Genomic DNA, 27,213 nt, shown 5'->3' on the forward strand with positions numbered 1-27,213 from the left:
ACCCGTTCCTGGAAATATATACCCTTTTAAAACTTAATGTGGGATGTATGTTGGTGCTTTGTATTACTGGTTTGGAACCGAGCCGCTGTGGCCGTCGGGTATTTGACTACCGGTATCTACGAACGGTAGGGAATTTATGATCCAAGAGGCTGGCCCTACAATCTCTAAACAGTCGAGTTGGAACATATACGTAGTATGAACTGAGATTTACCAAAAGCTCAGAACTGACACTGAGCCTGTGGTTGTGAGAATCCTGCGGGGCCCATATGCGCCAACGCAAAAATCGTACGATGTCGTGAGCGAGCCACATAAGCGGACATCATCCTGGCACCATGCTCGATCTCCCTTCCATCTTCCATTTCTCCCATGCTCTGTCTTTCCGACGGGGCCACAGCAATATATCTCCTTCGTTTCGCCTGGGGGTCAACGACATGGACTGCCCAGGTGACGCACGGCTGAATAATACATTGTTCGAGTTGGGTATTTCCTCTCCGATACACTAACACATTGCCAGCCAACTAGGATAACAGCCCATAGCAGCGAAACACAACGTTCAATCCATCGATCTCTCCTCCTTCCCCGCAGATCCGAACACCAACCCAACCAAACCTCCGCTACCGCTCCCAACTCTACCACACCATCTCCCCTCCCAACAGCCCCCCTCCCTACAACCCTCCCACCCTGCTAGAGCCCAATACTCAATGCTGCAGCACAACCGGCTTCCCCCTCTCCCACCCCCTGACCCCCTCCCTAATATTAACCCAATACCTCAACCTCACCGCCTCCTCCTTCGCCGCCTGCACATCCCCCCCCTCCAACGCCTCCCCCAGCCTGGCCTCACACTCCTCAATCCTCACCTCATTCGCCACGCGCACCTCCTCCAAATCAGCCTCGGTCTCCGCCTCCTCAATCACCTCGCGCGCCTCCAGCACCGTCATCAGCAGCTCCGCGTCCGGCGCCGCCTGCGACCCGGCCTCGTCCCCCTCGAGATCGACCCCGTGCTGCTCGCGGAGGAGGTATTGCGCGCGCAGGAGCGGGGAGGAGAGGGTTTTGTAGGCGGCGTTGATTTGTGCGGAGGTGGCTTCGGCGTGGAGGCGCGCGGCGGATTTGGTGTTGTTGTTAGTGTTGCCTTGGGTTGGCGGGGTGGGGGAGGTTTGGGAGGCGGAGTGGTGAAAGTCGGGGTGGGAGGCGGCTTGCAGGCGGAGGAATTCGTTTCGCAAGGCGCGGAGGTCGATGGGGAATTTGCCGGTGGGGGGCGGGCCGTCGGGGAGGGTTTCGGGGAAGAGGGCGTAGTAGGTTGGGATGGTGGACGGGTTGGGGGGTGAGGAGGGGGTTTCTGCGGGTTTTGGAGAGGCGGAGGTCGAAGTGTAGCGGGCTTGTTGTGTCGGGACGGGCCAGCGCCGGGTGGCTGCCCTCTGCGCAGGTGGTATCGCTGCATTTTGAAGGGTTCGTTGCGCAGCTATCGGTGCTGCTACGCTCCTGGTTGATAGCATGGCTCTCGCCTCTCGACGACAGGCGGCGCATAGGTAAGTGGCAGTGCGGCCGCCGGAGCCGGAGAAGAGTGACGGTCTCATTTTGTGCAGCCAGCAGGCCGGGGTGTTGTAAATAGCAGCACTTGGATCGTTCTGGAACTTCAGCGTTGCTCGTCGCCAGTAAGAATGGTCACCACGTGGCTATAAAGTTCAGACGGGGCAGTCAATGGCGTTGCAGAAAGAAAATAGAAAGTTGAAGAGCAAGCAAAGAAAATGACGTCGATTTCGGTCCGTCCCCACCGTGAATTTCCCGATAAAGCCGGCGGCCGAGAATCACCTACTCGACCCTAACCCTCAATCTCGAATTCAGGAAACTGAGCCGAGTTCTGTAGATGACCGAGTGATAACCTCCAGATTCATGCCGTCGTCATTAATATGGTACTTATCCAAATAATTACAATATTACAATACACCGTCAGCCACTATATATATAGTTCCCCCAGGTCATAACATCATACCCTCCCCTCCCCTCTCTACGTCAGCACCAACCCCCTCCACCTCCCCCTCTCCTGATGCCCCCAACGCTCCTTATCCTTCTTATCCACCACCACCCCAGCAAAAGTATTCCACCTGCCAATACACCCCTCCCTCCTCGCCTTCTCCCTCCCCCCCATCCCCACCCCCTCCACATCACTCTCCCCATCCCCCCCACCACCACCACCACCCCCTTTCCTCCTCGATTTCTTCCCCTCCTTCCCACCACTACCATCCCCCTCCCCCAACCCCAAACCCACCATCTCCCCCCCATCCCCGCAAATCAAATCCTCCACCCCCACCACCCCGCCCCCCTCATCCGTCGCCCCCGTCCAACCACCCTCACTCCCCGCCTCCAGCACATACCTTACCCTCGACCCCACACACCCCAAAAACGCACCCACCGCCACCGTCTCCACCAGCGCGCCCCTCTCATCCGTCACACGCACCGCAAACCGCGGCGTGCGCCGCGCCGCTTCGAGACGCGCTTGGGCGGCGAGGCGGGCGCGCAGGAGGTTGCTGTTGGCGCGGGGGAGGAGCGCGTCTGGTAGGTGGGGGGGTGGGAAGAGCGGGGAGGAGGGCGTGCCCCGGCCATTGTTGGGAGTCCCGCGGCCGTTGTTGTTGGGTGTGCCGCGGCCGCTGTTGGGGCGGTTGGGTTTGTTGGTTGAGGCGAAAGGGGGGTTGGGACCGGTGGTGCTGCCGCCGGTGCGGGTCGAGCTGAAGCTGGAGTTGTTGCGCGTGTGGCTGTTCCAGGGGTGGGTAGTTCCGTTGGTCGGGGTGCCGTTGAATTGGGTGTTGTAGCGGTCGGCCGGGTGATCGACGCGCTCGCGCGGCATGCAGAGGGCCTGGAAGAGGCCGTCGGGGTCGTTGGGGGTGCAGAGCGAGCGGAGGGAGGGGAAGCCGGACGCCGAGATGCTGCGCGCGAGGATCACGTCGGCGGGCGTGCTCGTGTCCGAGAGGTACGGGATGTCCCAGTGGAGTTTACGGAGCGATTGCGAGGCGAGGTAGGGGAAGAGCATGATGAATTCGTCGGGAGGCATTTCGGGGGCGTAGGTCTGGACCATGGTGAAGGTTTGGAGGGCGGTGAGGTACGAGAAGATGCGGGCAATGGCCGGGAGCAACTCGACGTTCATGTGGAGGAGGGTGAGGGTTTGGATCGAGGCGCTAGTTCGGCGTGTTGCGAGCGAGGAGAGGCCTGCTGTTGTGACACCAGTGCAGTAGCTCAGAGATAGCGTTTTGAGGGCAGGGAGGGCGAGGAGGTGGGTGTCGTTGAATGTGGCTTGTGGTAGGTGCGAGAGGTATAAGTTTTGCAACGAGGGCAGTGACCGAATCGTACATTCCAGCAGGTTGGCCGGGCTCAATGCTGCCCCTGGCTGGCAGTGAACAACAAGCGTGATTAGTTGCCTCCAATTTGCATGAAACGCCATAAACAGCTGCGACTCCTGCGGCTGTAGCTCCCCCGGACCCCACCGATCGTTGTGCGCAGGCGACCGCGTCCTCTGCTGCCGTTGCTGCACCGAGGGTTCCAGGATCCAATTCATATCCTTCAACCTCGTCCGGGTCGACAGCGCCTGGAATAGCCTCTGAAAGGAGTGGTCATATGTCGGATAATAACCCACCAACCGCTCCAGGTTTGGACACGCCATCACCACCGACGCAACCAAATCATTATACGCGACGGCCCCAACCGAAAATGGCCTTGCTGGCGGCTTCAACGACCGCACAATGACGGCAATATGCGCATTGGCCCTCAGCGTCCGCCGCAACAACACCAACCTCGAGCCATACGTCGTCTTCGTCCGCTTCTTCATCGCCGGCCCCTCATGCCCAACCAGCTGCACATGCTGGTACAGCGCCTCGCGGGCGTACTTGACAAACTTGCGGGCGCTGACGGCCACCGAGCAGCAATCCCGCATCCAGCACGTCGCACAGCTGGTGCTGCCGGGCTCCAGGTGCAGCCTACGCAGGGCCGCCAGGATCAGCTCCAGCACCTCGCCCGGCAGCGCGGCAAAGAGCTCCCCCGGCTGGGCCTTGCGCCGCTGCTTGATGGGGGCCGGCCGCTGCCAGGGGTAGTTCTGGCCGGCGCCGGGCCCGCCGTTCTGCGTCTGCCACGTCACGGGCCCGCCGGATAACGAGCCCCGGGGGACGAAGTCGTCGAAGCTAGTCTGGCTGCTGGCCATGGACGCGGCGCGGACGCGGCCGTCGAAGCTATCGCGCCCGGAAACGGCGCTGCTGGCGACCGAGCTGGTGCTGCCGTTGGACAGCCGCCGCGGTGTGTTGTATCCGCCGCCGCCGGGGCCCCCGGGTAGCGGGCCGTCTCCCGGGTGGGCCGTCGGCATGTGGATCATCGGCGCGTGCCCCATCTCGGATCCGCCGCTGCTGCTGCTGGGCCCCGGCTGGGAACTCATCCGAGTTCCGCTCGCCCGCGGCGACCGGAGCACAAATTCCTGTTTCTCCGTGGGGTACATGGCGGCCAGTGGGCCGTCGAAGCGGGACCGTGGTGGGCGGAGAGTGGGAGGCGCAGCCGTCGGTTTGAGACCTGGGGACCGGCCGGCAGATGAAGGATTTCGAGGACGGGCTGGGGGCGGTTTTAGCAGCTCGTCATCGTCGTTATTAATAGTGTACCACCGAAGGACTGCCGAGGCGGAGAAGGTATGCCGGTGTTTGACCTTGTTGAAGAAGGCTGGTGGAGGACTGTGCAAAGACGGATATTCCACCCTCCAGGTTAGTATTAACGAGCGTGATTCCTCCTCTTTGTCTTTCTTCAACAATAAAAAGAAAAAGGAGACAGCCAAGCTCTCTTAGTGATGGGGCGACGGGGTGGTGGGCCAAGTCGGGCTTTTTAAAATGACATGCAGATCTCAGCCGCAAGTCGCGGCGGCAGACACTTAATGAACGTCGCCAGAAGATCGCGCTGGTTGCTCTTCTCTGCCAGACCCGGCGTTTGACTCGGCTGTCGGGGGTGCAGCCTGCAGCCTTGGGAGGCTTTCTAGTGTCGAGTCAAGCCGTTTTCTGCATGTTCTGCGTCTCAAAGGGGAAATATTACACGCACAATGCAGGAACGCGATGCACCGTGGCGCCTGAGCGCTTGCTTGGAGGTTCGGTTGGCCCAACGTGCCTCCTACCTAACTAACCGCTTTGGATGGACTGCTGGGAGTGGAACGGAGATGGCGCCACGAAAAGAAAGGTGGAAATGAAGCCCTCGCCCCCGGCTTGTCTGTCTTGGGTGAGGGCTGATGGGTCTTGGCCTAAAAAACGGTTGTCTTCCTTGAAGACCCCCTTCTTCGCGCTCATCGCTCCCAGCAAACTGGCTGGTTAACAAGCATGGCGTTGCCAGCAGGCCCGATCTGCTTGTTGATCTTGGGGCCTGTCATGGGGAAAAGGGGCTCCCACATGGAGAATTTCCAGAGCCAAATGCAGCAATGAGATCCCTGAACACAGGGGACTGACAGGGGGCGGGGCTTGGTTCCCAGCGGGAAAGGTCGCCAACGTTCCACCCACCCATCAGCCATTTCCAACTCGACAAATGGCGATACGACGACGGGTGAACTTGAGCCAATGTGGGGGAAATGGGAAACCATCGACAAGACGATTGGGCGTGGAAGATGGCGATGGAAAAAGAAACTTACCGCGACCGCGATTTCTTGTTTTCTTTCTCTTGAGGGCCATTCGAAGGACCAGCGACAGCGGGAGTAACCACTGCGGCCTTCTCATCAGCCTTCTTCTTGGCTTCTGGAAGAGGGCCTGGGCGTCCTTGGGGAACCGATGGCTCCGGTGCCTTCTTCCGAAGAACGTTGGGTTGCGTCACATCGGTCGCCGAAAGCGAGTTCCTCCTCCCCGTCACGAAATCTCGTAACGACGTCAGTGAGCTCTCACTATTCCGTCTTTTCCGGCCGCTCCAAGGCCAGGAGGATGGTTTTTGCGGCGGCGGGGAACTGCCTGTCGTGGTCGCCATGTCGCCCGTGGTAACTTGAAGTCTTCCCCCAACGGATTCCGGGGGACGCGCCACAGTGCGGTCGGCCGCAGGGTTGTTGTCAAGCCGGGCGGAATCTCATCCGTCCATCATCCTCCGATCAGTGCCTGGGTGCAGTGGTTTCGTCGTGCCCCGCTTCGATATCAAGTTTCGGTCGAATTCGAGTTGTCGTTGAGGTGGATGCGGATGAGCAAAAGTTGCAAACAGATCCATCAGGCGGGCCAAGCCTGCTTTTGCGACTTTTTGAGACCTGGGCAAGCTGGGCCAACAGCTTAACCCCACTGAGATGCTCGCCTCTCTCGGGCTTTGTCTTCTTGGATCCTAACCCAGCTCGGCCAATTCTCGTCTTCGCCAACCACCTTTCGAAATCAGGAAGGCGATGCTGCGGGAAAGGGAGTATTTGAGTCGGTTACACGCCCGCGGCTATGTCGATGGTCAATTGCGCCGTCAGCGTCGAACCTGCTGATTGGAATACAACGTTTAATTGTCATGCGCGACGGCATGGAACCTCGAAGCTGAAGCCCGATTGGTACTGAATGCAGGTGGTCACCCCGCTCTCAAAGATGCTGCAGCCATTCAACACAATCTCGATCGCAAAACCCGAGAGGGAGAACACGCATGAAAGGGATGCGGGAGGTGGGCAATGGCAAGCTTATGACAAGACCCGCCTCCCCGATGGCCATCATCCTGGGGAAAACATACATTCGCCTTGCCACGCCATCCCGTCCGTCCTGCAGACCTGCATTGTCGGGCCGGAAAAGCGAGACAGCATGTTTGGCTGGCGATTGATCCGGCGACAGCTGTGTTGTCCAGGTGCTCCACCGAGGGCGCGGCGATCAACAAGTGTGATGCCGTTTGGTGTCTCTCGCGTCCAAAGTCGAACAACGCCCTCCAATCGGGCCCGGAAGCCACGCGAGAAACTGCCTGAGAGGTGCTGCGCGGGTGTCCAAATGGCGGGGCACGATGCCCGCAGAGCTGAAAATTTCAAGAAGGCACGTTGTGCCTGTGTCTCACCCTTTCCGGCCCAGTGCCCCTTGCCCGAGGCGCTTGCTCTCCAAACGAACAGCCCGTTTCTCGGCGTCTCGTATCCAACACTTTCAACCATGTCAGGTGGGAGCGCTAATGCACGCTCGGTATTGCTCCTGCGCACAACACAGACGGAACGTCACTTGCGTTTTGATGTTTTATTCCCGCACTTGGATGCCAAACTTAGGGCCGACATTGCTGGGAATACCTTACTAGCTTGAACATTTCCAGTTCCTTCCTGGTCACACTCTATAATGAGGGATGAGTTCCTGTCGGAGGTAGTTGCTACCGTGGGTACAAGTAGTCTTCTGATGGTTGTCTTGCCCGTGCTGTTAGTGTCTCGCCTTGCTGCTTAGGTACCTACCAGGTAGGTAGGTACATACCTGCCACCCGGTAAGTATAGTACTAAGTTGCTGATGGCATGTGGTGCAGTTCATACAGGTACGTCCCCAACAATAGTCGGAGAGACTCTTAGAGCCTGGTTGCTACTCAAGAGGTTCAAGACGCGGGCTAGGTAGCAAACTGAAAGCCAGCAAGTTATACTCTCAGTGCTTTCGAAGCCCGAACAAGGACAGGTCCGGTCCTAATCGATATATTTGATTTACACTTTATGACACGGCAGGCTCTGAATACTGCATTGAACCCACCTCCGTGTCTCTCACATGGTCTAAGGCTAGCTTTATCACCGGTAGGTACGATCTTCGCTTACTAGCAGAGCATCGACAGAGGACAGGGGAAGGGAAGGCTGCCGGGTGTACACTCTCCAGCGTTTCTTCATGCGAGAGCATCAGTCCCAGGAAAATAAGCCTACCGAGACCGTCAGGTTCCTGCCTAGTTCATTGGCAAACTAACCAACCCTTCCCTCTTCAACTCAACACTCCGAGCGAGGAATCATCGGATGGGAGCTATGTCGTTCCAAAACTATCCCTGGCCGTACAATGAAGCTGTGGTACAACATGCTGTATACTACCAAGTAGCGGGCACGGCAGTTACAAGTACACCTAGATATGACGTAGTAATTATGGAAAAGAAAGTTCGATAACCCCCGTTACAACTCGATTATCCTATCGAATGCTTCGAGATGAGCCCCCTTTCGACCAACCACCCTTCACTAGAAAATGGCTTTATCACTTATATCACTGCCTACCGATGTGTAAAAAGAAAGAAGAAAGAAGAAGACTAGAAGAAAAGGCACGTTCTAATCGTAGATGTTGACTAAAGAAGGAACGAAGGCAAGCTATTAGAAATTTAGGAAACCTAGATTCACATTTTCTTTCACCTGATTGCTTTTCCTTGCCTGCCGAGTTATTGTATTTTCCTAAATATTTACTTGTCTTCCAAGCTCGGTCTACCTATCTTAGCTAAAGGGCGACCGACCGATGATTTCAGTGATCATGCTCCTCGACGTTTTCTCATCGTCATCGGCTCGATACCCCCTAGATGCCGTGCAAGAATGTCATTACAAGGAACAACATAACCCATTCATTTGCGGTTTTGGAACCGATTTGCTGCTTACCATATATCGGGAATCACCACGTGGGCCCTCCCCCATTGCGTTCGAAAGAAGAGAGTATCAGTGTCACGGAATGACCCAGGGAGCGGCCCGGGGCGGTCGCAGCCGAACGCGCAGGACGCTAACAGCCAATCGCTTAAGAATCAATGGAAATGGTTATCACGGGCTGTCAGTGATAACGGAGGATTATCACTGACTGTCGGTGACACTGGGTGACTATCACCAGTTGTCGATGACAAGGAGGGATTATCACCAGCGGGATAGTGATACTAGATAGTATATAGTCACTCGTTCTGGAGAGCTCTGGGAGTTCTCCAGTTAGCAATCACAACTACAGTTCGCTACAAGCTCGCAAGCCTACTGTTGAGACAAGTCTATTGTTGTGCACCCTTTGGCTGCACCGAACCTAAGCATCCTCGAGAGACTACCTTCAACGAAGCTGAACCCTAACAGGATAGGATCCTGAAGTAGGTTCGTCACAATCAGGAATTCCAGAACGTAAGGGGGTACTCAGGGCGCCTGCACTCTGAGACTGCGGCTGCTTCTTGTGTAGAAAATGTAAACGACGCAAAAAGGATGGAGTGACTTTAAGATAAGATGCAAAACACCCGGGGAAATACGGGGAGGGTTGAAACAGTATCACTCCCTTGCAACTGTCAAAGTAAGTATAACACCCATCTACCTCGGGATAACTTGATAGAAGGGGCCCCGGAAGCCCTTCATACTAGAGTTAAGGAGTCAAGCCACGCCTTTGAGACGTATCAGTACTATTAGCCTGTGCTAAAACAGCAGCTCGTAGTAGTAAGGGGAACAAACTACGTGCATTCGCCCAGGTACAATGTCAAATACCATGATCGGGATAACTCTATCTTCCTGTTTCCTTCCTGTTTCTCCACACCCAGAACAAATTTGACCCATTTCACCAGACTGTATGGGACTATATCTTTCAAGGGGCCGCTATGAACCGAAGCAACCGCCGGCAAGTATAGGTAATCCTATTTGGCAAAGGGCCTGCAGTCTCCTGATTGGTATCCAACAATATTATTTAAGTGCCACCCAGATTCGGTTTCACTCGCCATGCTTTCCTTGCTCGCCGCCATAGTTACTCCAAACTAGACGTCAACTTTAGCCCTGTTCCATCATGCCCAATGGATCTCACGGTACTGGGGCAACGCTGCCCAGAAACGACAGAGACACAGTACCTCCACATTAGTACTGCAGCTCGAATTGGCATGTTAGTAGATGTGATCAACGGTCCATGGTGTGGGAGCTGATACAGTGCCGTATTTTGTAACTGAAGGTCTAACGCTCTACTATGCTGACGACTATGGCTATCACGCAATTAGTAATTTCTTTTCCAAATGTTAGTCACCTGGCATCTAGTCTGATATCATGACTATGCGTAATGACCACACCTAACCCATGACCAGAAGATATTGACTCACGTGTCGCTGAAGAAATTCATGAATTTGAGCCGTAGGGCTCGCAAAAGATGGTAGGACTATTCAAATGCGTATCAGGCTGTCGAAAAAGGTGGCTATACGTAAGTTGTTCCCATTATTCAGCGTCCTAGAGAAGGGTGATGCCCTCTATCTTCCCACAAGAGACAATGTACATATAAGTACGGAGAGGCGGACTATTGGTTTAGCTGTTGAATCCACCAAGGGGCAACCATTCGCAGTTTATACGCGAGGCATAGAAGGTGCGCCTGGGGTTGACCATCATACTTTATTTTTCGCCAAAGATGAGTACCTGTGTTGAAATGGGTGTAGAGGTCACAAGGTATCGTGGATTGGAAAGGAGACATGTACTCCACGGATGGGGAATGAACACACCCATAGCATGATTCTCCGAGCTAAGCTTTGAGTCAAGCTTCAAGGCTTGCACGTTCTCAGATGCCTTCCTGCTATCTTGAACCTCGGGTGGTTGTGACAAGTCCAGACATGTGAATTGAGCCCCAAAGCTTTACTATTTTTTCAAGATTTCTATGGGAAAGGGTTGGCCATATGCAATCACGGTGGACAAGAAGAACCTTCACATGGCCCAATAACTGATGAGAAGCCCGTTACAAACGCTCGATGACATGTGGCCTTCAGGGATGATCCGAGGTTATTGCCCAAATAACAACTGGCTCACACTGACGGCCCTGCATAGCTCATAGCGAGGCCCTCGCTGACCTAAGAGTATAAGTCGGTCGCTCAGATACCATATCCCCTCACCCTCTGCATCCCATGAGTTACCCAGAAAACCGGAGCGTATGCAAATAAGGCTAGCAAGGTCTGTCGGCCCCAACCAACATGCACGTACTCCTCGCACTCAGATTGCGCACTGAATTTTGCTCGGGCATGATTGATTGCTCCGTCAGCAGCATTATCAAGGATCACGAGACCACGATGGTGGAGAGGTCTCACCCCTGAGACGAAACAGTAGCGGAAGATCGCACCCTTGGCTCATGTCGTTGGTCTGGGTGGGGGGCAACAATTGACTTTTGCGCCTAGGCATCGCCGTCATCCTCCGCTTCCCCAATCCGTCATTCAAGCCCGTTGAGCCCCGGGCTAGCGGCGGGACTGGGTGGGCTATCACGTCGAGAGATGACAGTTCGAGTTCATTTGACTGGATGAAACTGTGATGACGGTTCGCAAGAAGCTTGTCTCTTGGCGATGTCTCTCGGCCGCGCAAGGGTTTAGGACAGGGGCCCGCTGCCGGATCGCCGATGGGACGAAGGCAGCCCCCGCAACGTGTGATTGGAGGCCTGACCCTTGCGTGGGAACAACGGTCGGATACCAAGCAAGTTCTAGCTTTCACAGCTACCATCGAGTTCTGTTTCGGGGTCAGGGCATCACGGCGGAACGTGATGGCCGGGACGCTAGACGTCTGGATTTGGAAGTTTGAGACTCAAAGCCCGGTTTGTGTTGGTTGCGCCGAAGCGATGAGACCCAAAGCATGTCAACATTGACAGACTTTCAGTTTTCGGTTATGCTTCCGGTGATCGAACTGATTTGAATTGGCCGAGTGCCGAAATAACGTGGCCCGGAAACCCTCGGGGATACCGCCGGCGGGCACAGACATCAGACCATGCTTCAGGGATCATTGCCCGATCATTTTGTACTCTGGGCCGGTACATACCGTCATGTACTTGCATGTTCTGCGCCGGCAGCCAAGAAACGGCGTGGCTGCAACATGTGGTTCGATTAGTGGAAGAAACGCAGCCCAAAGCCCCGGTCGACTATCGAGGCAACGATAGTCCTGGCTGATTGATGATGGATGGGATCGCGGAGTGGACGAGGCCCATTGTAACATGCGAAGAGGTGGCCGCCGTTGTTTGCATGATCCGAACCCATTGACATGTGGAGTCGGTGGGTGGGGGTACATATGATCCTGGAGGAAACGGATGACTCGGTGTTTCTGAACGACGCCTAGCTTAAAACCGCGTGAGAATTTGGGTAATTCGTATGAGTGGACCGATGGAATCATTTGAGAATAGCGGTGACATGGATAGAGGCTTCATCACATGGCATCCGTACGAGGTAACGAGCTGGAGACGAGAGGAGGTGAGGTGGGAGGAGAGAAACCGTTTGTTTAGGTGGAGATCCTTGTTGGTCTAAAACGCCCAAGTCGTGGCGGCGAAGCGCCTTTTTCGCATCGAGGTGGGAACCCGATGAAATTGAAACCGATTCACTGCTCGGCCAAGAAGCGCGGGGTTGTTTTGTATGGTTTATGCGGAGGCAGTTTCCTGCTTCATTGTGTGCAGGACGGGCCGTTCCTTCCCTTCCATCCTGATACTGGTGCCACTTCCGCAATCCGAGTTTTGTCCTAGGGCCACGCTGTTTCATTTTCTCCTGCTCCTGCTCCTAGATAGGTACCTATTCTCACTCCTACTCCAGCCCCAGTCCCAGTCCGAGTTCCAACTCCTGCTCCTGCTCCTGCTCCTGCAGACTCGAACCTGTCTCGGTGCTTCCGTCCTGGAAGGGGCCTGTGGGGGCCCCGCAGGACCCTAATGGGGCCGAATCTTCTCCCAAAACGTGAGTGTCGCTTCCATTTGCAGCTTCATCTTGTTTTTCCCCACGCCCTCCCGTTGCAACGACTCCACACAAGTCGCGCAGCAAGCACGCAACCGCGACGATCAACGTCGCATGTTGGGGACTTCAACTGGCTCGATGCTGCATCCGTCAAGTATGTAGGTACTTGTATGCGCTGCGACGTTGTATCTTGACCTAGCGTTAGGCCGACCTTGCTCTTCCAGGACCGGCGTTAGGGACCCCGGCCCCGGAAGCTATCCAACTTGCGCTGCCATTCATTGCCTGTCTTGAGCCTGTCAAGCCCACGCCGGCATACGGGACCGGGGGTTGCGGGCCATGGACCGGGGCGCCGTGACGACCCAAGCCCGGCACGGCAGCCAACGTCCAATGGCGAGTCTTCAGGTTTCAAGCAGATGCTAGCGAATGTTGCACTCGGCCGCGGACATGACGAACACGCACGGGCTGGTGCATCGCGGCTCTGTTCTGCAGCACGTCAGGGCTGCATCGTGCAGGAGGCCGATCGGCATGGCGGCACCTATCTGGACGCCCACTCGACTCCCAACCAAATCATCATGTCGGCGCATCCATTAACTACCTAGTTATTTCTGAGTCCCTTCCTGGCCCTCCCCGACCGACTCCGTGCCGTGGGGGTCATCTGACAGCTCCTGCTCGGTCACCGCTCTGTCATCGGCAAAAATGAGGGGGATGGAGACGAATGGCTCAAAATAGCACATCTGCGAAGTTGAGTACTCGGGGGAAATACATACCAAGTATATTGACGCCCTTCCAACCAATATCGGTTCAATAGCCTGCGCGGTATTGACAGGCAGCGCCGGCATTCCCAATCCTCTGTGCGCGAAACCCTGGACGGAATCCATCGCCCCCATCTAGGATATCAACGAGGGGCGGGGGGTACGGGCGAGGGTGCGGTTAGATTGACTATCATGCTGACAAAAAGTCCTGAGCACCGGGCCTACCTCCGCAAGTTGAGTTGAAGCCCGGTATGAGCAGCAGGGACCCCACCCGTGTTTCGACATCGGTCGGAAAGGGTTATGGAGGATTCGCCGCGTGGGAATCCTCTTTTTCACCTTGACCTGCCGATCGCATCGCCCTTTTGGGAAGTCCGGGCCCCATACTGGGCATTTCCGCGAATGGCGAACCTCCTGTGACATGTTCACAGTCCTTGGTCGTTGCTTTTCACGAGAGGCCAAGGACGTTCATCCCGAAGTTTGGAACCAGCCCTTGCTCCGAATTAGCAACACAGCACGACCAAACCAACCGTTATCGTCTTCTTGCCGTTTGCTGGACTTCATCCATCTCGAGGCGCCTGCGCACGTCCCGGAGCGAGCCCTGACCAAGAGCCCGTGCGCGATTAGGCTTCCGGACGGGAGAGCCTCACGACGGCCGCGAACACGATGCACGCAATCGTGGGATTGATTAGCCTGAGTTGATCGCTCGCTGCGACGACCGGAAGCGCTCCAGTCCAGTTGTGGTGCCGGGGGGTCGTTTCGTATGTATGTACAGATGTACATGTCCTCCCTGGCAAGGGCAGCCGAGCTCTCGAGCCACCCACTGGCCAATGGTTTCATCAAGGGCATCCCAGATTCGGATCTTGCTTCCTGAGAAGTTGTGGCGCGGCTGCATGAATGCATCGCGCCAGTTCGCCTGTGCTTGGACCTCGCGTCAAACCTTGGCTGCCAATATCGGAGCTGAGTGCTCGGATTGGGAGATCTAATTCGAGTTTCTAGCATTCCAAATCTCGACCGGGCAAGAAGAAAGTAGACCAAGAGCGCTCGCCCGATCAATCTCAGCTTTGGGTCCGGGGTGGGGTTTCCTCCAGATGCTGCGCGCCGGAGCGTTCAACGTGTCGGGTTTCCAGCAGTTCCGTCTCATCGACCGCCAGGTTTCCGCTCGAGAGTTTAAGGTGCTTACGGGCATGCTGACACCTCTGGCTGCGAATATCGAGCAATCTGAGCCTTGAGATGAGGGTCGACTCGGTCATCCTTGGAAGTCGTTCGTACAGCACGCCATTAAAACGGCGGTCGAGGATCAGCATCCCCACAAGAAAGCTGTCAGCTGGCTCTCCGACCCTATAACAGCCGGGAGCTATTATCACACCAACACCGGAAACTAACAATCACTGGGAGGAGGCAAGACCCGAGAGAGGACCACCTTAATGCGAGCAATGCCACCAAGTACCGGACCTTCGCTTGCGGCGGCACGATTACGGGGCTGAGATTTTTCATGTTTCCCACTCCCCTCTGCGACGGATTTCATCAGCGTCAGTGCGCAAACCAAGGTGTGGTCCAGGGTGTTGTTTGACACCACCCATCATTCGTCAATCGGAAGCCCAAGCTCCTTGCTGCCCCCCTGACTCTTGTTGCCTGCTCCCCGTTGCGAGAAGCATGCCCTTTTGCAACAAGCTCACCGGGGCTCCCTCAATGTTCTTGGGCAGCAAGGCACAGGACTACAGACCGGTGCGGGCATGACGGGATTACCATCTAACAATGGGACTTTCCTTCGGCGCTGCCCTAGCCCTCACCTCAACCTCTGTGGCTTGCGAGCACCTTGCTTCCCTGGCATGTCACCCCACCACCCCACCACCCCACCTCTGGGTTCCCCCTTGCTCCAGGGGTTCCAGCACTCGCACGAGGGTCCAGGCGGGGGGGGGGGGGGAACCGTTGGACTCGCCAATGCAAGGTTGCACCGATGAGGCGAGGGGCAGATTTACCTCGCAGCATGCACACGTTGTTCGGCGAGGGGTGCATGCTGCGAGGGAGGTCGGATGGGGTGTGGCAGAAGCTCGACCCGTCAAGGTGCCTGGCACGCTTTAACGACTGTGATAACGGTTGTCAAACACAAATCGGCAGCGCTTGAACATGGGCTTCCGCACCAGCTCGACACGAGCCGTTCTGCAGTAATCATCCGCACCGACGAGACGGGCTGTACTGTCGGTACGCCATGCCGCACAACTCTTCGGCGGCCCACCACATTTCTTCTCCCTGGCTTTTTGCTTGGCCCGGGTTGCGTGGGTGAAAAAAAAAAAAAAAAAAAGAGAGAGAGTATTCGCACACACCGTCTGGCGTCCAAGCTCACAGCCGAGAAAGTGCTTTTCCTTGCGCCCCACCCCATTCATCCGACGATCCAGGATCAAGGCCAGTGCGGCATGCCCTGGCTCGGTATCGACCACGGTCTCTTTGGCACTCTACTTGTCCTTGGCCGGAATGATGTGCCCGTGGCTCCTCCCCATCATGACTACATTTGTAGCTCTCAGATACTGCGCGTCTCTCGTTTCCTTCTTTTTTATGACAAGCCCAGCCAAGGCGTATGCTATATTTGCTCTAATAACCGCCCTCTACTTTCTGAACCCACCCCCCTCGTCTTCTCCGTTGACGTTTCTTACCCTTTTGGGCCCTGTTTCTTGTATCGCGACTTCGTCCTCCCCTGGTCACCGTCGACAGACACGTCACTCACCTTCCCAAAGATGACGGTCGCTGATGGGCCTTGTTCAAGCGCCTAAATGACAAAGATACCCTTCGCCCCGCAACCACAGGCTTGTTGACCACAGGCCTTTGTCCGTGGCCCCCTCTCTACATTGCGACCAGCTCGTCGTTGGCGCCCTATCACAGCTCGGGCCATCTGACAGCTCTGATATTGACCTGCCCGTGCCGTTTCTGGTTTCCGGCGGCCCGGCCGACACAACAAACAGACCCGATGTTCACCACAGGGGTCTAATTGTGCATTGAGGATCCTTTAGTCCCTTCTTGATCCACGCCTCGTCGTCTTGCTTTTACTCCGGTTGTCTCCATCTGGGTGGACCCATATCCAGTGGCCCCATCCTCTGATATACCCCTTCCGCCTGGTCCTGTTGTTTATATAAGTCAGCGCCGGCTTCCGGGTCCTTCCTTGCCCCTCGGCAGCATCAACCATCCCATCATCAACATCATCTCATCGGCCTCCCCCGACATCCCGCCGTTGCATCCCAGGAGGGTCCCGCCTTGCCAACCGCCCAGCCGGCCCTGCTCTACCGTCTTCATTTATATTTATCCACCTGTAGGTTCCCCCTTCTGGACTCACCATCACCATCTTCGGTCCTCAGAAGCTAATACACATGTCCAGTCCGCTCTACAACCAATACTACTCACTATCCCATCTACTTCACATTGGATACTTGACTATCCTTCAGTCACTCGCCATGTGTGACTTCACCAAGAACTACTACATCTACACCTCGTGTGTCGACCCCGGGGCCCACTTCTTCCGCACATCGGTCGACGGCAGCCGCAAGCGCTCTTGTCCCAATGGCCCGCACGAGCGCTACATCATGCTCCCGGGAGAGTGCCCGATATGCCACGGCGGCTGAAGCAGTCGGCCGAATGGCTCTTTTGCGTGCGTGTGGAGTGGAACCAAGGAGTTGGGCTGCCGACCTGCTGTACGACCAACAGACTTGACTCTCTCCCCTTACAACTTCATCCTACTCAGGGGGGGAACATGGTTGGACGGTAAAGCCATGGATGGGATGGTGCAGACGGAGAGGTCGAGACAACCACCAACCAACTCCCTTGCCGAACTGGAATCGGCTGGATCGAACTGGTCCAAACCTGACGGACAAGACACGGCAAACCATCATTACCACGGCACACACCACCCGCTCCCGGTCTCCATCAACCCACACGCCACTCCTCTTATAACAACCATCTTCACCGCCATGGATCGATACCCAGAAAGAACTTACACCATTGTAATGAAGTCACGAAGCGAAAAAAGTAACGGCCTATTTTTCATCTTCGCATTTTTTCTTTGTTCCATATTTTCCCCACCAACGACACTTATCATCAGACGGCGTTTTCCTGGACCGGCACCACCACCACCACCACTCAACCAACCAACCACCCACGAGCCACATCAGAGCACCCCCACACAATCAGTCTTTACCAGCACAGCGCAGCGACGCGGATGATACCACGGAACACACGGCCGAACACCTATCTTTCTCCCCTCTTTTCTTGTCTTGTTTCTTCTTCTTACCCAGCCGGAACGGGCCGGAATGATACGTTGAATGGCATGACTTGCATGTATGTATGTATGTACGTATGTCGGGGTGTCTGTGCAGTCTCGGGACAGACGGCAGGATGCGGGATGAAGCCCGATGAAGGAGACGGAAGGGTGGAGGGACGGCTCAGACGGCTCAAGGTCTTGCTTGATACCCCCGACACCGGCCTCGAGTAGTGGGCAGGGGTGAGTCGCCACTACGTGTACGGAGGCAGGCACATAAGGAGAAGATTGTGTTGTGTCCATTGGTGGGATCAGAGCAGTGCTCGGCTCGGTAGGCTGGGAATAGCATCGGCCATAGGAGAAGAAGAAACAAGTCATCATCATCATCCTCACCTCACTCCATTCGCCTACCGCATGCTGTGTGTGTCTGACTATCTGACTGAACCCCGTTGATAGCCGTTAATTACGACATGGCCGTGTCATCTCACGCTCACACTCACAGGATGGGGTTGGTGGATGGGGTGGGCGGTAGCATCACTACTCATGGCTCTCGCCAGTTGTCTCGGGTACCTGCCTCCTCTGTCAAAGTCGGCATGCTTCCAGACGCGTCGACGTGCATTAGGGCGCTAGGGGGGCCCAAGGCTGCATGGAATGCCGCCGAAGCGTGACGTGACGGGGGGACAATGTCAACCACCACACCACACTACCTTGCGGGATCCCGACATACTTCCGTTGGCTGGCTGTCGTCTGTCTGTTTTTGTTGGTTGTTGCCACGCGTTGACAGGAGCAGGGCACGGCAGGTAGGTAGGGTGTGATGGGTGAGGGTGGTTCGGGCCGTTCTCATGGTGAAGGCGGTTACTCGTGGTTAGAACAGAAGCCCCTGATTCGACGACATCCTGGTTTGGTCACTGAGTGCCGAGGGGGTGAGAGCTGAGCGAGCATGCTTCTCGTGCTGAGGGGGGCAAAGATCGGTGCTTCACTGGAAGAAGGTGTGTGTGGGCTGTCTGTCCATGAGGCAAGAGAACCCTAGTACTGAGTGTACTGGGTGTGGCAACGAAGGTCCACCACACCCGCCATGCACGTCTCTCTGTCGAGGAGGTCCGAGTCCTCACGGCTGGGCCCCTTATTGCATGTTTTAAGCCCGCAATCCGGGCTGGGGGGGTCCAAATGCAGTCACTTGAGTGCCCCATGATCAGGTTTCCCCCATCCACTGGGGGGAGGTGGTTGGTGGGGGCGAGGTGGTGACCAGTTTTGCTCACCTCGCGCTCTCGGAGACCCAATTCCGCGAGGCGACATGACGTCTGACCACAGACCTCGACCTCGTCGGCAAGGCTGGTTGGTTGGCCATGTCCAATATCGCCATAGATTGTGTCTGGCCTCCTCTGAGGTCAGCAGCCCGGCGGCAGTCCAGTCAGAAACCGCCAACACGGCGCAATCATTGACCACTCTGTGCCATCGCCGAGAAAATTGTGAGTTATCAGCCCATGCGCCGATAACCAGAACTCGTGGTGGCGTGGTTCAAAGCCGCCATGGGATGAGGAAGCGGTTACGAAGGCATGCAGGAAGGGCGAGGGAGGGTGTGAAGGGCTTCCGCTCCGCCCCTCGGCCAACGGGGCCGACCCGAGAAGGGACGGATGGACCAACAGGATGGATCGGACCCCATCAGTGATGGCACCATGATGAGTTGGCAGCGCTATCCGACCCCCCACGGTAGCCCGGCGGCTGCGGCAGCAGCCAACTCGTCTTGCGGAAAGCCAAGGGTATGAGCAGGAGGGGAAGTATAGCGGCGGTAGACTATAGCCTAGAGCCGATGCCCACGTTCCCCTCACGCCCTGCTCCTCCCTCCCTCCCTCCATCCCCCTCATGATGACAGAACCGCAGCCATAGGGGATGTGTTAAGGCTGTGGACCTGGCCACAGGATCTTGGCCGACTGCTGGTCGCCGCTTCCGGATAGGGGGTGTATAAGCCGGGCGCTGGACGCACACCGTGAGCGTACGTAGTGGAAACCAACGGCGTCCTTGGGTGGACTGATAGTTCGCAGGCCCGTTTCCCATGGGGTGCATGAAAAACATCTGCACGTCATCTCGAAACGGCAATGACTGGTGGGTGTCGTGCAGGGTAGTGAGTCGCTCCGGGCTCAACACCTGGTAAGGGATTTGCGTGATAATGGCGATCCCGCCCGGAGAGACCAGGAATTATCCCGCCGCGAATAGGACTGGGATATGTCCGCAACGCCCTTGGAGCTAGGAAGCCGGCGTTGTTTGCTCCCGTGGCGGCCAACAGGGCTCAAGCAAATTGTGTGCTCTGGTTTCACGCTGGTTTCCTCTTCTGGCACAAGTCAAGGCCTGGCTACCCACCCCCTGAGGTCGACGACTCGGAGGACAGACCTATCCACACGCACTAGCGGCCGATTTCCGGACAGAGCGGGCAAACCAAGGATGGGCGGCCGGGGTCGGGGAATGACAGTTAACAGGCCGGTTGCAACGTTCAAGAAAGCCAGCAAACGCCTTGATGATGATTGACCAGCAGCACAGCCCGGCTATCCGCTTCGCTGCCGCACGGGATGGCAAGCATAAACGGCCATCGGCCTGATTTGAAGTGTGAGGTTGATCCGCGACTCGGCGCTGGACCGGGGGCGCGGGTATCATGGGCTGGAAATGGGACTAGCCGCAGGAAAACAAGCAAGGTCCTGTCTGGGACCCCAAGCTCGAGCACGGACGTGGCCCGGAGAGCGTCCGAAGCTGGTGCAAAGAGATTAGCGAAGGGCGCTTGTTCCTCTGTCCGGGATGTACCATTGGGCAGGGGGCCTGAGGTCGATCTGGATGAATCGGATGGGTACCAGGCCATCTGCACAGGCGGACACGCATGCTTTGTTTCCGGTGACGGTAACCGATCTGGTTGGTAGCCGCCTGGCCGCAGCCCGTACTGTGTACCGTTTGAAGTACACGGAATTGGGTTCCTTCCCTACACAGTACACGGGCTGTGAGGGGTTTCGGCCGGCCATTGTCATTAAACCCATTGTTGACAATCTTCTGGTTCCCCTAGGGATCGAGATGAGGCGAAGCAGGGCCCGTCCACAGATAGGAGGTGCCTGAATAGAGAACAGAAAAGCCATGCTTTTTTGTCATAGCCCTCAATGCGCAAGGGGTCCCCGACAACGGCCTTCGAAAAGGGAGGTTCATGACAGATTCCGTTTCCCACCCCGCTTGACAAGACGGTAGCGGTCGCAGAAATGGCAAGCCGCATAGCCAAGTCGGGGGAGCATTGACCCTCAGCGCCTGAGAGAGAAGGTCGATCATTGAGACAAGCACTCCTGTCCGAATCGGGAAAGGCGCAGTCGACATCACGGACCCCGCGCTGTGTTGTGTCGCAGTCCCCGTTGTGTCGTTCCGGGCCCTGGGGGCGGGCTTGGCACGCGCGAGTGCGAGTCCAGTGCGTGGGGCCGTCCGTTTCGAGGGTCGGCAACCCATTCCGGACCAGCCAGTTGTTGCTTGCCCGCCCATGTATCTCGAAGACGTTCGCTAGATGGGCTAGATAGGCACCGTAAGAAGCCAAAAGAAGATGAAGAAGGAGGCTCCACTGCTTGCCACTTCATGTTGCCATGTTGCCTGCCGGACGGCTGCCATTACACCGTTTCGCGACGCCGGCCGAGGCCCATGTTCGAACTTCGTCACGGAGACGACCGCCATTTTGCTCCGGCTGAACAAGTCTAGGCCCCACGCCATCCAGAAACTAACGGAGCATGCCGAAGAAGAAACGGGCCCCGCAAGCTCATCATTGTCCGTGTGTGCCGGTGAGCCGGGGCCCAGGCAATGACATGACGGACCGTGTCGCGCCGGGTACGGGCAGGAGGCGTGCAAGATTCCCGCGTTCCTGGGTCTCAATGCGGAGGAGCGGTGCAGTGGGTTGTCGGTGCTGAATTCAGGTCGATTCAATTTCGCTAATTTGGGTCTTGGACTTGTATCGGGCCTTGACTTGTGGCAGCGATAGGTGTTGATTTGTGTTTCGTTCAAGTTCAAGTTCCTCGCGTAACCCCACTGGCGGGCTGAAAATGATGTTTTGTTTGGCATGGACCGGCCCCGGGGACTAAGGGAAATTGGGCCTCACGTGCTGGACCCATCCACCGGAGGTACCTCCTACACACCCAGTCATCATGGGAACGAGTTCACCCTACCAATTCAAATGTCACCATTCTCTTTAGGCAGTCAAATTAAGGAAATGACAGGGGAAGATAATCAATGTTTCAGAACGAAGGTGGACATCGAAGCTCACGAGGGCGAACGATGAGAAGCCGGAGATGGTAAGTCCCTGAAGGTACTTCGTGAAATTGTATGTACGTTCCTCGAGAGGTTTCTGCGCCTTCGACATAGAAACTAAGACATTGATGAGCTGCGGGTTACAACATAGGTAGTTTTTAATACTCGAAAGACTTCATGACAACCTACTGCAACATAAGATTTCCAAAACAGGCTTCCTACGAGCCACGGAGCTGCACAACGGGGACGATGGGAAACTGAGGTTCCTTCCTCCCATCTTCAGCAGCCAATCCTTTGCCACCCCCACAAACGCCACCAATCAAAGATGGACTCCTCATGCACCCCAGACCCACTTGTACCGCGCAGCTCCAATGTTATCGCTTGGTATTGGCTTCATCGTACCTGCTCTGACACACCAGGCAACAGTCCACAGTGCAATTTTCATCTGACCCAACAATGCTTCGGCGTGGGAGGCGGCAAGTCCTTCCACTTCAGCTTTTCCATCCCCGAAACTAAGACCGCCAATGGAGCTAGGGTCCCACATTGCGGCGGGGTGCCTGGTTCTGGACAAGTCCGACTCGCGACTTCCCGTGGGGACTCTGTCGTTCATTGAGCCAGGACAATGGCATCACTTTGGCCCTTTTAGAAGATCAGTGGAGGATGGAATCGAAGGTCGAAGCGGCCAAGCTCGCCAGGTTGGCCAGGTCGACCAAAACCTATCCTTCCGGTTTCTGGAACAAGAGATCCAACATCAGCTCATATCCTCTGGGTGTCTTTCATCCTTCGCCGACCTGCTGCGCAACCGCTGGATTCATATGAGTCTTACTTCAAATGAGCACGTCATTATCCGTGTCTACCTTCTTCCAGACGATGTTGGAAACCGCACCATACCTCGTCGGAGTCCGTCTCGGTTGAAGGCGAGATTGAGCCTCCTAGCACAGCTGGACTTTTCGGGGAGTACCTGGCAGGGACAATCGAAGGGTGAACCGTCTCAAAGCCCATTACTGTTTGGAAGTTCCCAGAGCACAGCCGACTCGCAAAACGGTGAGAAGCAATCTTTGTTGCAGATGTTCAACAGCATACCGTCTCCTCAACCGGACCTAGACGCTATTCCCGACTATGACGCCCGCGATGCCGCCTACACGCTGATAAACAGCAAGATGCCTGGCCTGTCAACCACTCTCTATGCGTATCAACGCCGGTCTGCAGCCTTAATGCTTCAGAGGGAGTCTCAGAGCCGGAAGGTGCTGGACCCGCGTCTGATGAAGGTCGTCGATCAGCTGGGGAAACCTTGGTACTACGACCCGGTTATCGGAAGTGGTCTGCTCGAGCCTAGATACTACGACGGGCCTTGTGGCGGTATTCTTGCCGAAGAAATGGGCGCGGGGAAAACCCTCATCTGTCTCGCCCTCATTCTAGCGACCAGACATATCCCTTCCGCCACACCCGACCATTTGCGGACCGCCGAGCCTGTTGTCCGCCCCAAGGTTGGGAGCCTCGCTGATATAGCCGCCTCTTGCATCACGCGCCATTCCGTCCCCTGGAGAACGGTATTTGGCGCTCTCGAGCCAGACGGCATCGACTACCCTCTCTGTGTCGACGCAATTCGACGAAACCCTGCGTTCTATAATCTCCCCCGGCCACCCCGGTCTCTTTACAGAGGAGGGCGATACGCAGTGGCAGGGACGACTCCCCAAAAGGTGTATCTCAGTCACACTTCTCTTGTGATTGTGCCCCCAAACCTGGTACAGCAGTGGAAGGAAGAAATCGCCAAACACACGTCCGGTTTAGAAGTCCTGACTGTCGACAAGAAGCAGGTCCTACCGCCAGTCGAAAAGCTTGTCGAATATGACATTATTCTATTTTCGTCGACCCCATTTGAAAAATTATTAGATGATGTCGACGTCGAATATAATGAACGCAAAGTCCTCACGAGCCCTCTAGCATCGATCCACTTCAAACGGTGTATCGTTGACGAGGGCCACAGACTGGGCAACTCGACACTAGGGAGGAAGAGCAATTTGCATCTGATAATCGACCAGCTGCAAATTTCAGCTAGGTGGATCGTGACTGGAACGCCATCCAAGGGACTGTTCGGAGTAAACGACACGCCTAGCCCGCATTCCGACGGCCGACGGCGGGCCGAGACTTCCCTGAGCCTCGAAAAGGATGATCTAAAACGCATCGGCTCGATCGCTATGTTGTATGTGCGCATGCAGCCCTGGGCAAAAACCTTCACCGAGGCAAGAGATCCACCAGCAGACTGGGCCATTTATGTCATGCAGCCACACTCAGCCCACCCTCGAGGCACCGGCCGCCCCGACTGTCTCAAGGCAACCTTGGAGTCATTGATAATTAGACATCGGCTGCCGGATCTCGGTACTTTACTCCCGACCGTTGACGAGAAGCTCGTGTACCTCGACGGGTGCTTCCAAGATCGACTGGTGCTCAACCTATTTTCCATGATGATCATCTTCAACGCTGTCCAGTCACAACGAACAGACCAGGATTACTTCTTTCACCCGCGGCAGCGAAAGTCACTACTTGAGCTCGTGTACAATCTCAGGCAGGCGAGCTTCTTTGGTGGTTCGTTCTTTTCGCCTGACCAAATCCAAAAAGCCATAGCTACTGCCGAAACCTTTCTGGAAGAGGGCGAGGTTCAAATTAGCGCCGAGGACGAGGCGCTGTTGCGCGATGCCATCAAGTTTGGACGGCTGGCTGAGAAGAACAACATCAAGCTATGTGCCAATTTATTCCGCGAAGTCCCACTGTACGTCCAAAACTTTCCCTGGAACGCAGGTCGGGAGTGGTCCCTCGATCTACGCGAGGGAGATCCGGTATGCACAGACTCGCGTATGATATCGGAACTCCAGAAGTTCCTCCACCCCTTGATTGATGCTCCAGCATCACTACAGATCATGTTCGAGACTGGACGGTTTGCCGCACGTGGCTGGGAAGAACGATTGAAGGGGATTGAGGAGCAGGTCCCAGAAACCGAGGGAAGGCCACCGAAGACGCTTGCTGGGAACACGCCGCTAGGTCAAGATAGCAATTCTTCGAACAAACGGCGCTCTTCTGTTTTCACCAAGGGGCTGCCAAAGACGGAAGAAACACAGGTCACTTCCGGTCTGGAAGACCATGGGTCGGGCGTCGCCGCGCAACTTGCCCAGACCCAGCTCATTTCGACAGCCTCCGCGAAGCTTTCCTACCTGATCGACCAGGTTGTGAAGTACCAAGAATCGGCACAGATCATCGTCTTTTATGAAAACGATAATGTGGCATACTACATTGCTGGTGTTCTCGAGATAGTGGGTGTTTTGCATTACTCCTTCTTCGCCCTGCCTCACTCTGCTAACCCATCAACAACAGCTCCAAGTCCAGCACCTGATCTACGCCAAAGGTCTCACCCCAGCAAGAAGGGCCCAATACGCCACAACCTTCAACCACAACCCCAAGTTCCGGTAACCACCCCTCCCCTTCCCTCGTCCCCCCAAAAAAGCACCCCACACTAACCCCCCCCCCTTCCAAACCAGCGTCCTCCTCATGGACATCACCCAAGCGGCCTTCGGTCTCGACATGCAATCCGCCTCGCGCATCTACTTCCTCAGCCCGGTGCTCAACCCGCAGGTCGAGGCGCAGGCGATCGGGCGGGCGCGGCGCATCAGCCAGCGGCGGCCCGTCGCCGTCGAGACCCTAGTGCTGCGCGGCAGCGTCGAGGAGGTGGTCGTGCGTCGCCGCGCGGAGATGTCCGCGGCCGAGGTGTGGCGGTGTCGGTCGATTCTGGATGATAGGCCGATTTATGAGTGGATTTTGAATGTGAGGATTTTGGGGATGGGGGTGGAGATGGCGGAGGGGGGTGGTGGTGGTGCTGGGGAGGGGGAGATGGCGAGGTTGGAGAGGCCGTTGAGGATTTTTGGGGGGGTGACGGCGGGGGGTGGGTTGGAGCATCCGGATCAGGATTTGATTGCGGTGGGTGGTGGGGTGGAGGGGAAGAGGAATGGAGTGGTGGTGCCGGAGGGGGAGAGAAAGAGGAGATCGCCGGGTGAGGGTGCGGTGTTGGGTGTGGACACGCTGACTGCGGATGGTGGTGGCGTCCCGGTGAAGAAGAGGGCTCGCGTCCGGTTTGCAGAATCAGATGATGAAGGGGAGGACAGAATCGGGCCAGAGGGGAGGATGGAATCAAGTTAAGCCATAGTCAACAAGTACGTCCGCACTTCCATCTTGGGCTGCATAACCACAACCCACATTGTAACAACCACAGCTCAAACACACCACTGGAATTGGAAAATGGAGTGCTGGGAAATATAGGCATTTGGCAGGGCTTCAATATCTGCTACACTAACCCTATGCTTTTCGCCCTACGTGCAGCCAGCCGACGGGACATCGAATCAATAAACCTGTCGATAAGGCCCTGCGGTACCCTCTCCCACACCATGTTTTGCCGTCATTCTTCGAACCTCTTGGCACCCGGCCTTTTTCTCGCATTGTCCGCCGCTTCAACATGGGTTTCGTGATTGCCCTTTGCTTTAAGGATATCCTTCCAGCGCTCGTTGAATCTCTGGCGCTCCTCGGCGTACCTAGGTACCTATATATCAAGCCCAACGATTAGCTTACTTCGTAGCATAATGGGGGGTTATGTGTAGGGGGCATACGCCATCTCCTTCTCCGCTACTTCAGCTGCTCGTGCAACTAGGACTTTATAGTCCTCCTTTATCCGATCTTGCTTCGTAGCGTTCTCATTTCATTATATTTTTATTAGTAGCCTTAGCTACCTTGTGTACAGCTTTGTAGTCATGGTACTGGGTGTATATCTCATGCCCTGGCTGGTACTGAAGCTTCTCGTCGAGGGCGCCGGCTTCCCGGAGCGCCAGAACAGATGGTGATGGCTTCTGTCCGGTCCCTTTTTGGCGGCGGGTGGTGCGCGATGGGGTCAGGGTTTTGGCAAAAGAGAGGCCACGCGGGCCCGAGCCGTGGTGACGCTCCAGAACAACATGGTTATCGTCCTAGTTTCTAATGAATGGGAGAACGAATGGCGAGGCGACCGCGAGATGGCCCTGGAACGTGGTGTGGCGATTCTCTAAAACGATATCGTTATAGTCCTAGTTTTTGATTGATGGGAGAACGAACGGCGATGGGGTTTGGTTCTGCCAGGCCAAGCCGCTACTATTAGGTGTTTATTGTCCTCTTGAGACTTGCCAAACTCGGCAGTAGCGTTAATACATTCAATTCGGGCAAGAGCCTTACGGATCCAAGATAGCACTGATTTACGGTAGCTGCAATGGCAACAGCAATGGCAATGGCAATGGAGATGGAAAGGGTAACGGTGATGGTAATAGTTATGACAATGGCATGGACAAAGACAAGGGCAACGGCAATACCAACCGAAACTCTAATATACTACTTATATAGAATAGGTACTTTCAT

The 27,213-nt window shown here is 55.9% G+C and overlaps 9 protein-coding genes across 9 annotated transcripts; 5 read left to right on the top strand and 4 right to left on the bottom strand.

Annotated features, from left to right (window-relative positions):
• Positions 1-351: 351 nt before the first annotated feature.
• On the bottom strand, positions 352-1,750 carry F5144DRAFT_577878 (HSCB C-terminal oligomerization domain-containing protein). The gene has a single exon (XM_066789228.1). The coding sequence runs from the start codon at positions 1,572-1,574 to the stop codon at positions 699-701; it is 876 nt and encodes a 291-aa protein (XP_066641449.1). The 5' UTR covers positions 1,575-1,750; the 3' UTR covers positions 352-698.
• Positions 1,751-3,170: 1,420 nt separating this feature from the next.
• On the bottom strand, positions 3,171-5,961 carry F5144DRAFT_594166 (uncharacterized protein; the record flags this gene model as incomplete). Its single annotated transcript, XM_066790543.1, has 5 exons — positions 3,171-3,204; positions 3,343-3,379; positions 3,472-4,584; positions 5,141-5,313; positions 5,636-5,961. 5 exons carry the CDS (start codon positions 5,959-5,961, stop codon positions 3,171-3,173), a joined length of 1,683 nt encoding a protein of 560 aa, XP_066641450.1.
• Positions 5,962-6,238: 277 nt separating this feature from the next.
• Positions 6,239-7,419, top strand: F5144DRAFT_294412 (uncharacterized protein). Its single transcript, XM_066783835.1, has one exon. The coding sequence runs from the start codon at positions 6,516-6,518 to the stop codon at positions 7,224-7,226; it is 711 nt and encodes a 236-aa protein (XP_066641451.1). The 5' UTR covers positions 6,239-6,515; the 3' UTR covers positions 7,227-7,419.
• Positions 7,420-9,936: 2,517 nt separating this feature from the next.
• On the top strand, positions 9,937-10,318 carry F5144DRAFT_577884 (uncharacterized protein). Its single transcript, XM_066789229.1, has one exon. The coding sequence runs from the start codon at positions 10,028-10,030 to the stop codon at positions 10,277-10,279; it is 252 nt and encodes an 83-aa protein (XP_066641452.1). The 5' UTR covers positions 9,937-10,027; the 3' UTR covers positions 10,280-10,318.
• Positions 10,319-12,641: 2,323 nt separating this feature from the next.
• Positions 12,642-14,181, bottom strand: F5144DRAFT_594167 (uncharacterized protein; the record flags this gene model as incomplete). The annotated part of the gene is made up of 6 exons (XM_066790544.1): positions 12,642-12,671; positions 12,704-12,732; positions 12,778-13,020; positions 13,407-13,424; positions 13,454-13,700; positions 14,068-14,181. The coding sequence occupies 6 exons, from the start codon at positions 14,179-14,181 to the stop codon at positions 12,642-12,644; spliced, it is 681 nt and encodes a 226-aa protein (XP_066641453.1).
• Positions 14,182-15,053: 872 nt separating this feature from the next.
• On the top strand, positions 15,054-16,519 carry F5144DRAFT_294483 (uncharacterized protein). Its single transcript, XM_066783836.1, has one exon. The coding sequence runs from the start codon at positions 15,323-15,325 to the stop codon at positions 16,055-16,057; it is 735 nt and encodes a 244-aa protein (XP_066641454.1). The 5' UTR covers positions 15,054-15,322; the 3' UTR covers positions 16,058-16,519.
• Positions 16,520-16,732: 213 nt separating this feature from the next.
• Positions 16,733-16,900, top strand: F5144DRAFT_594168 (uncharacterized protein; the record flags this gene model as incomplete). Its single annotated transcript, XM_066790545.1, has 1 exon — positions 16,733-16,900. The coding sequence occupies one exon, from the start codon at positions 16,733-16,735 to the stop codon at positions 16,898-16,900; it is 168 nt and encodes a 55-aa protein (XP_066641455.1).
• A 3,388-nt stretch (positions 16,901-20,288) lies between these two features.
• Positions 20,289-21,222, bottom strand: F5144DRAFT_622085 (uncharacterized protein; the record flags this gene model as incomplete). The annotated part of the gene is made up of 4 exons (XM_066792090.1): positions 20,289-20,380; positions 20,418-20,574; positions 20,885-21,112; positions 21,163-21,222. 4 exons carry the CDS (start codon positions 21,220-21,222, stop codon positions 20,289-20,291), a joined length of 537 nt encoding a protein of 178 aa, XP_066641456.1.
• Positions 21,223-22,204: 982 nt separating this feature from the next.
• On the top strand, positions 22,205-25,977 carry F5144DRAFT_536202 (P-loop containing nucleoside triphosphate hydrolase protein; the record flags this gene model as incomplete). The annotated part of the gene is made up of 3 exons (XM_066787054.1): positions 22,205-25,097; positions 25,159-25,250; positions 25,323-25,977. The coding sequence occupies exons 1-3, from the start codon at positions 22,314-22,316 to the stop codon at positions 25,975-25,977; spliced, it is 3,531 nt and encodes a 1,176-aa protein (XP_066641457.1). The 5' UTR covers positions 22,205-22,313.
• Between the last annotated feature and the right edge of the window lie 1,236 nt (positions 25,978-27,213).

This window comes from Chaetomium tenue (assembly GCF_020726465.1).
Source record: "Chaetomium tenue strain MPI-SDFR-AT-0079 chromosome Unknown F5144scaffold_5, whole genome shotgun sequence".
Taxonomy (NCBI): Eukaryota; Fungi; Ascomycota; class Sordariomycetes; order Sordariales; family Chaetomiaceae; genus Chaetomium; species Chaetomium tenue.